The sequence below is a fragment of the Petromyzon marinus genome, chromosome 1 (assembly GCF_048934315.1).
Source record: "Petromyzon marinus isolate PM22_M1 ecotype Great Lakes invasive population chromosome 1, UKy_Petmar_22M1.pri1.0, whole genome shotgun sequence".
In the NCBI taxonomy this organism is placed as follows: Eukaryota; Metazoa; Chordata; class Hyperoartia; order Petromyzontiformes; family Petromyzontidae; genus Petromyzon; species Petromyzon marinus.
In genome coordinates, this window is record NC_133667.1 from 11,349,888 (window position 1) to 11,358,731 (window position 8,844).

At 50.4% G+C, this 8,844-nt stretch overlaps 1 protein-coding gene across 1 annotated transcript in view; it reads left to right on the plus strand.

The window, feature by feature from the left end:
• The window catches only part of LOC116942972 (lysophosphatidic acid receptor 1-A-like), an 83,518-nt gene extending 79,071 nt beyond the window's left edge, over nucleotides 1-4,447 (plus strand). Inside the window, exon 3 of the mRNA XM_076069203.1 lies at nucleotides 550-4,447. Within this exon, the coding sequence (XP_075925318.1) occupies nucleotides 550-962 (413 nt within the window). The 3' untranslated portion in view covers nucleotides 963-4,447. The remainder of the gene's footprint in view (nucleotides 1-549) is intronic.
• Nucleotides 4,448-8,844: the final 4,397 nt, after the last annotated feature.

Sequence of the window (8,844 nt, forward strand, 5' to 3'; positions counted from 1 at the left end):
TTGTGACTTTTTGGCCTACACCAGAGGCAGCAGCCTTCTCTGTGGCCCAGTCTCACCACCGGTGTCAGACCAGAGGACGACCACCCACAAGGCGAACAGTACAGAGATAACGCCACACGTATCGGAGCATTTAGAGCTCGGGGGTGAGCAGCTACAGCGTGTGGATACACTTTTTTGTTTAGCAGTTATCAAAGTTTAAACAATAAATAGTTTTTTACCCTTTACAGCCATAAAACAAACGATACCTTTTGCAAAGAATCTATTTGGTGTTATATTGCCAGCAAAGGGTAAAGCCCTATTCTTATTTTTCAATGAGGAAGACGTTTGAAAATAACTCGAGAGAGAGAGATAAAAAGCCATTTTTTCAAACAGAGACGTTATTCGTCGAGATTTGAAGATTTTTTGTTGTAAGTGCCCGTGTGGGATCGAGCGTTTCCCCCCTTACTTCGTCTGTCGCGGTCGCCTTTTGTTAACTTTAGACTGTTTTTTTTGTCCCCCCCCCCCACTCCTCCACCCCACCGCCCCCCCCCCCCCCCCCCCCCACCGCAGGCGCCTTTATCGTATGCTGGACCCCGGGACTCGTCATCCTCCTCCTCGACGTCTTCTGCCCGTCGTGCGAGATCCTCGCCTACGAGAAGTTCTTCCTCCTCCTGGCCGAGTTCAACTCGGCGATGAACCCCATCATCTACTCGTTCCGCGACAAGGAGATGCTCTCCACCTTCAAGCGCCTGCTCTGCTGCCGGCGCGTCGACGCCGGCGGCAGCGCCGCGGGCAGCACCACCAACGTCACGAGCGCGAGCGTCAGCGCCGCCGCCGCCGCCGCCGCCGCCGCCAACAACGGCGCGGTCGACAAGGCCGAGCGATCGGTCTCCTCCTCGGCGGTCGCCAACCACTCGTTCGTGTCGCCCGTCAACGCCGCCGCCGTCGCCGCCGCGTTGAACAAGGAACACTCCTTCGTGTGAGACCCCGCCTGCCCGCTCCGCTCCGACCACGCGGCGATGGCGGCGATGGCGGTTGCGGTGGTTGTGGCGGCGACGATGGCGGCGATGGCGGTTGCGGTGGTTGCGGTGGAGGTGGCGGCGAGCGGGCGGCGTCGATGTCGTACGTAGCGGCAGTGCCGTTGGTGGAATTTGTAGCAGCCGCAGCATTAGCGGAGTCCAATATCATCTTTAGCATTATCAGCAGCAGCAGCAGCTTCGATATCATCTTTTGCATTAACAGCAGCAGCAGCAGCATTAGCAGCAGAATTAGCAGCATCGATTTCATCATTGCTTGCGATTAATTGCAGCAGCAGTGTCATGGGTAGCACCAGTAGCAGCAATAGCAACATCAGCATCTTCATCATCATCAGCAGCAGCATTATCTGCAGCATAGCAGCAGCAACAACATCATTAGCATCAGCAGCAGCATTAGTGGCAACTTTAACACCAGCATCATCAGCAGCAGCAACATTGTCGGCCGCATAGCAGCAACAACAGCATTCTTAGCAACATGAAGAGCATCATCATCATCAGCAACGGCCTTAGCATTAGCATCCTCAGCAGCAGCATTAGCATCATCATCAGCAACACCAGCATCATCATCATCATTAGCAACACCAGCATCATCAGCAGCAACACCAACATCATCAGCAACACCAACATCATCATCAGCAACACCAGCATCATCATCAGCAGCAGCAAGTGGACTACAGCAGCACGCGGTCATCGTCGTCATCATCATCGGCAATGGCGGCACGGTTGGCTACGTACGGCGTGAAGGAAATTCGGCGTACGTGCGCTCACACGTCATCAGAAGCTGCTTCAACGTCGTCGTCGTCGTCGTCATCAGCAGCACGCGACCATCATCATCGTCGTCATCATCATTGTCATCATCTTCGGCAACGGCAGCACAGTTGGCTACGTACGGTGTGAAGGAAATTCGGCGTACGTACGCACACACGTCATCAGAAGCTGCTTCAACAACATCGTCGTCATCATTAGGAAGTGAATTACAGGAGTACATCATCAGCAGCACGAGGTCGTCATCGTCGTCATCATCGTCGTCATCATCATCGTCATCATCGTCGTCATCATCGTCGTCATCATCAGGAAGTGAATTACAGGAGTACATCATCAGCAGCACGAGGTCGTCGTCGTCGTCATCATCATTGTCATCATCGTCGTCATCATCAGGAAGTGAATTACAGGAGTACATCATCAGCAGCACGAGGTCGTCGTCGTCGTCATCATCGTTGTCATCATCGTCGTCATCATCGTCGTCATCATCGTCGTTGTCATCATCGTCGTCATCCTCCTCGCACTATAATTTCAGTATTGTCGGCGTATCAGTATTACGATCGTGTTATTCACTACATTTTTTTTTTTACGAAAAATAATTATTTTGTATTGTTAATAATGAGAAATCCGTTTTGTATAATTTTAAACGTGAGCTTTTTGAAACCCGTTTCTCATCTTTCGGTACCATGTAAATGTTTTTTTTTACAATGTCAATATTCCATATACAACTGTACTGCATTGTACATATAACGTAGTACTGTGACATACAGTACCGTAGACTGTAATCCCATTACCGAATTGTATTTTACGTACGGTCTATCACCAAGGGTCAAGAGGTCATCGTGGACAATGCCACTGTACCCCCGTCCATTGGCGTCGCTTCCTTCCCTCTGCCAGTCTCCAGGGTCAAAAGGTCATCGTGGACAATGCCACTGTACCCCCGTCCATTGGCGTCGCTTCCTTCCCTCTGCCAGTCTCCAAGGTCAAAAGGTCATCGTAGACAATGCCACTGTACCCCCGTCCATTGGCGTCGCTTCCTTCCCTCTGCCAGTCTCCAGGGTCAAAAGGTCATCACGGACAATGCCACTGTACCCCCCCGCGATTGGCATTTACCGACATTGAGCCACGGTCTATCCACTGCTGGACGGAGACCTTCCCTGACTGCTGTCACCTCTCACCCCGTCGATCCGCCTCCGTGCGAGCCGATTCCATCCGCTCCATCTCCGAGGGGCCGGACGCTCCCACCTGGGCCGCGTTTTGGCTGCCTTTGCATCGTCGCTGCTGGCGCCGGCCTTGAACGGTCACCGGCCATCCACCCATCGTCGTTATTTTCATCATCATCGTCATCTCCATCGTCATCACCATCGTCGTCATCGTAATTGTCGTTGTCGTCATCATCATCGTTGTCGTCATCATCGTCAGTGTCATCACCATCGTCGTCATTGTCATAGTCGTTGTCATCATCGTCATCGTCGTTGTCATCATCGTCGTCATTGTCGTCATCCCCTCCTGACCGCGACGCGTCCCGAACGAGCCCCCGCCCACTTAACTCTCCCCCACAGTCGCTGCGATGTCTCTTACATCTCATCCACGTAACGCTCCTCTCACCCACGTACCTACTCCCGTAGGTGTAAAATCCCTCACCCCTCCCCTCACCTCCTCCCCTTCCCCCCCCCCCATGCTAACCGGTAGCCCCGAGGGGGGTGGTGTGGGGGGGGCATTGAGCGACCACATCGGCCGCCTTTTATCATTTCTGTTTTTAAATCAGCGTTTCAAAGACAAAGATCCTACCCCCCCCTCCCGTGTGTAGCCTCTAACACAGCGGTCCCCAAACTTTTTGGCACCAGGGACCGGTTTCGTGGAAGACGATATTTTCATGAACGGTGGGAGGGTTCATCATTGGGTCTTTCCCCCCCCCTTTTCAAATAAGCTCTCCAGCGACTATTTGTTTCGTTACTCATCTACTAGGGGGTTAGAGCTTGCGGGCTTCATACCAACAACACCACGTGACTGAGACTGAGCGTGCGGTGCGGGAAAGATGCGCGCACGGGAAGTGGTAAAATAATAAAACAATGGGGGGGTGAGTCACGCTCGGACTCACCGCTCTCACCTCCTGCTGCTGTGCGGCCCGGTTCCTAACAGGCCACGGACCGGTACCGGTTCCTCGGCCCGGGGGGGGTTTGGGGAGCCCTGCTCTAACAGACTGTCGGGGCAAGTGGCTGTTAGCGAGTAGCAGCAACCCTGTGGCACACGGAGAGGGGGAGGGTGGGTGGCCAGCAACCATGCCAGTCCGCCTTTGTCTCTCCCCCCCTCCCCCCCCACACACACACACACACCAGCAGCATCTTTGTAAGCATCGTTAGGGGTGCCCGCACGCCCGGAACGAGTGGATGGGTGGGTTCACGTCTTAAGGGGTCACCTGGGTTCTCCTTCCTCTTTGCGTGTAAGCGAATCGCTTGTTTTGTTGTTGTTGTTGTGTAAAGTTAAAAAGTGTCGACGTGACATTCAGCAGTAAACGATTTTTTTTTGTTTTGGGCGAGATTTTTGTTTTTACTTCTCCCCCCCCCCCCCCCACTCGTTGTGTTTCCCCGTGCCCGGTTCGGCGAGGGGCCTCGTTCGTGTCGAATTGTCTTGTTAAATAATTAAAGTGAACGTGCAGCCTCCCACAATCCTCCTCCTGTTGTCAATTCCACTCTCCTGTCTCACTTACTGGGGCGGGGAGGGGTGGGGGGGTGGGGGGGGAGTGGGGGGGAGGGGGTAATGGGGGGGGTAATGGGGGGGGAGGGGGTAATGGGGGGGGAGGGGGTAATGGGGGGGGGAGGGGGTAATGGGGGGGTAATGGGGGGGGGGAGGGGGGTAATGGAGGGGAGGGGTAATGGGGGGGAGGGGAAATGGGGGAGGGGGGTAATGGGGGGAGGGGGTAATGGGGGGGGGAGGGGGTAATGGGGGGGAGGGGTAATGGGGGGAGGGGGTAATGGGGGGGAGGGGGGTAATGGAGGGGAGGGGTAATGGGGGGAAGGGAAATGGGGGAGGGGGTAATGGGGGGAGGGGGTAATGGGGGTGGAGGGGGTAATGGGGGGAGGGGGTAATGGGGGGGGGTAATGGGGGGGGAGGGGTAATGGGGGGGAGGGGGTAATGGGGGGGGAGGGGTAATGGGGGGGGTTAATGGGGGGGGGGTAATGGGGGTTGGAGGTGGGGGACACCGGGGGGTCGAGGGTGGGGGTGGTGTGACGCTGTTTCCCTCGCCCCTGGTGGTCGCCTGGCCTGGAGTCCAACTGGCGTCGTGCGTGCTGCTTGTCACGGTGAGCCCCTCCCCTCCTCCCCCGGTAACCATGGGACGTGCAAGCAACGTCGCGACCCAAGGGGCCGTACGTAAATGACGTCACGCACCTAGGGGCGGGGTCAGACATTTGTGACGATGTGTGACGAGGAGGGCGGGGCGGGGTTGATATGTAAACCCCTTTGTCAAGGTGCCTCACTTCTCACGTCGAAATGCGCAACTTTAAATAAATATAGACAACACGTTCCGCTTAATTAAATAGACTTTTTAATCAATGTTGTCTCCTACAAACTATTGTTATTGTAGTGCGTGTTTAATGTGGCGCTGCACTCTGATGTTGTAGGGGAAAACATTTATTAAAACGTCTATTTAATAAAGCGGAACGTGTTGTCTATATTTATTTAAAGTTGCGCATTTTTACGTGACGTCACATTTCTCAACCCCCCCCCCCCATCGTCACACATCGTCACAAATGTCTGACCCCCCCCCCCCCACCCAGGTGCGTGACGTCAATTATGGACGGCCCCAAATGTAACAGCGGCAGTAAAGTCACGTCGATAAAAAAAATAACAGTTAACAAAAAATAAAGCGGGCCGCTTTATTGTTATTCTACGAGGCTTGTACGGAAAGAAGAACAGAATTTGAATTCCTGCAGTCACGAAAGTTTCGAGTCGAAATTTAACAGCGGCAGCCAGATACACTCTCACCCACGTGATGTCGATTCTCATTCCACTCGACCACGGGTAGAGAGACACGCAAACTCCAAATATACAGCAGCAGCAGGCGTCGTCATGGTCGAGATCGAACCCACGACCTCCTGTAAACCAGGCGAGGTAGTCAACATCTCCTAGCCACCGTGATGATGATGATGATGAGAGAGACATCGCAAACTCCAAATATACAGCAGCAGCAGGCGTCAGGGTCGGAATCGAACCCACGACACCTCCTGTACACCAGGCGAGGTAGTTAACATCTCACAACTGTCAGTTTAACACGTAGGCTTTCGCGACCAATATTATTCATAATAAAGGTTGTTGGGTTAGATCGCGTTTATTTATAAATGTGTCGTAACCCTCCACCACCCGACACGGCCAATCAGCAAAAAAAGTGTCACGTTGACAAAATACAAATAATTCACTACTTCAGCCCACCGGTGTGTTGAAGAGTTAATCCACATTTACAGTTTGAGTACGACGTTTCGCTGGTAAATACATCCAGCATCATCGGGCAATTCGCCAGAATGGTAAAGCCCTCGCTTGCTCCCGGTTTTATATAGAGCAGCAGGGTGACGTCATCACTTAACTCATATCAGGTGCAGTGATTAGAGGCGGAGGGGGGGGGGTATTGTAATTATATAATCGATTAGTAATCAGTCATTGGTTATGATTAGTAATGAGTTGTAGATTAGTAATTCTTTAAATCAAAATGTAATGTGTATTATTTAATAATACGCTTCCAGGCCGCACTAAGCCGGTCGCTGTCAGAGCGATTAAAGTTATTCTTGTTCCTCTCAATTTCAATGGATTCTCTAATTAGTCTTTGCCAGTAATAATTAGTTTTACACACCACTGCAACATTGTCAAAATCAATTGAGTGTCCTTGTTGACAAGCATGTTCTGCCACTGCCGACAGTTGTGTTTGAGATAATTTAATATTTCTCTGATGTTCTTTTAGTCTTACGCTGATGTTACGTCCCGTCTGCCCAATGTAGCAGCTGCCACATGAACAATTAATCCGATATACACCTTCTGTTAATAGTTTAGGTAATGCGTCTTTAGTGCAAGATACTAGTTTTTGAATTTTGTGTACTGTACCAAATCTTACTGTAATGTTTTGCTTTTGCAAAACACGGGCTAATTTGTCAGTTACTCCTGAGATTTATGGAATTTTTATTGTTTTAACAATCTGGTCGCTTTCAGCAGTATTGCTTTGCGATCGTGATTTGGCATTCAGTGCTCTTTTAATTTGAGCATTATTGTAGCCATTCTGTCGTAGTGCGTCTTTAACGTGTTTAATCTCTCTCACTAGACTCTCACCATCTGACACTTTTTTAGCCCGATGTATGAGCGTCTTGATAAGAGAGGATTTCTGAGCTGGATGATGATGTGATTCTGCATTCAGATAGGCATCAGTGTGTGTTTGCTTTCTGTAAACGCTGTGTGTTATTTTACCGTTTAGGCCATGTCCAAGCAAAATATCTAGGAATGGGAGTGTGTTATTCAATACTGCTGAAAGCGACCAGATTGTTAAAACAATAAAAAATTCCATATATCTCAGGAGTAACTGACAAATTAACCCGTGTTTTGCAAAAGCAAAACATTACAGTAAGATTTGGTACAGTACACAAAATTCAAAAACTAGTATCTTGCACTAAAGACGCATTGCCTAAACTATCAACAGAAGGTGTATATCGGATTAATTGTTCATGTGGCAGCTGCTACATTGGGCAGACGGGACGTAACATCAGCGTAAGACTAAAAGAACATCAGAGAAATATTAAATTATCTCAAACACAACTGTCGGCAGTGGCAGAACATGCTTGTCAACAAGGACACTCAATTGATTTTGACAATGTTGCAGTGGTGTGTAAAACTAATTATTACTGGCAAAGACTAATTAGAGAATCCATTGAAATTGAGAGGAACAAGAATAACTTTAATCGCTCTGACAGCGACCGGCTTAGTGCGGCCTGGAAGCGTATTATTAAATAATACACATTACATTTTGATTTAAAGAATTACTAATCTACAACTCATTACTAATCATAACCAATGACTGATTACTAATCGATTATATAATTACAATACCCCCCCCCCCCTCCGCCTCTAATCACTGCACCTGATATGAGTTAGGTGATGACGTCACCCTGCTGCTCTATATAAAACCGGGAGCAAGCGAGGGCTTTACCATTCTGGTGAATTGCCCGATGATGCTGGATGTATTTACCAGCGAAACGTCGTACTCAAACTGTAAATGTGGATTAACTCTTCAACACACCGGTGGCCTGAAGTAGTGAATTATTTGTCTTTTGTCAACGTGACACTTTTTTTGCTGATTGGCCGTGTCGGGTGGTGGAGGGTTACGACACATTTATAAATAAAAGCGATCTAACCCAACAACCTTTATTATGAATCTCACAACTGTGATGATGATGATGAGAGAGAGACACCGCAAACTTCAAATGTACAGCTGCAGGCGTCGTCAGGGTCGGGAAAGAACCCACCGACCTCCTGTGTACCAGGCGAGGTAGTTAACGTCTCCTTGACACCGTGATGATGATGATGATGAGAGACACCGCAAACTTCAAATGTACAGCAGCAGCAGGCGTCGTCAGGGTCGGGATCGAACCCACGACACCTCCTGTGTGCCAGGCGAGGTAGTTAACATCTCCAAGTGTGTACTGTATATGTACCAGTGTACACCTGGAGTACGTACAATTTGCTCCAGGCACAGGCGGAGTCGAATCAGACGTCTTTTATTTTCACACCGGAGGACCCCCTAAAGGGTTGTCCGACGTTGCAGTTCAGTGTGATGCAGCAGGGCGGGCAGTGGCGATGAGAAAGATGAAACCCCGGGGCACGATGTGGACACATCCCCCACGCTCCACGTGGAGAAGCGTGCGCCCCTTCAGAGGTATTTGGCTCCTGGTTACAATGAAGGTCCTCGAATCGACGATAAGCCGCTCAACGTTGAGCTCTCATCGCTCGTAACAGCCAACCACGTGGTCGCTTCTGCAACAAGAGCCGCAGAGGCTCAGTGGGGCCTGGACGATTGGTGAAATAGCAC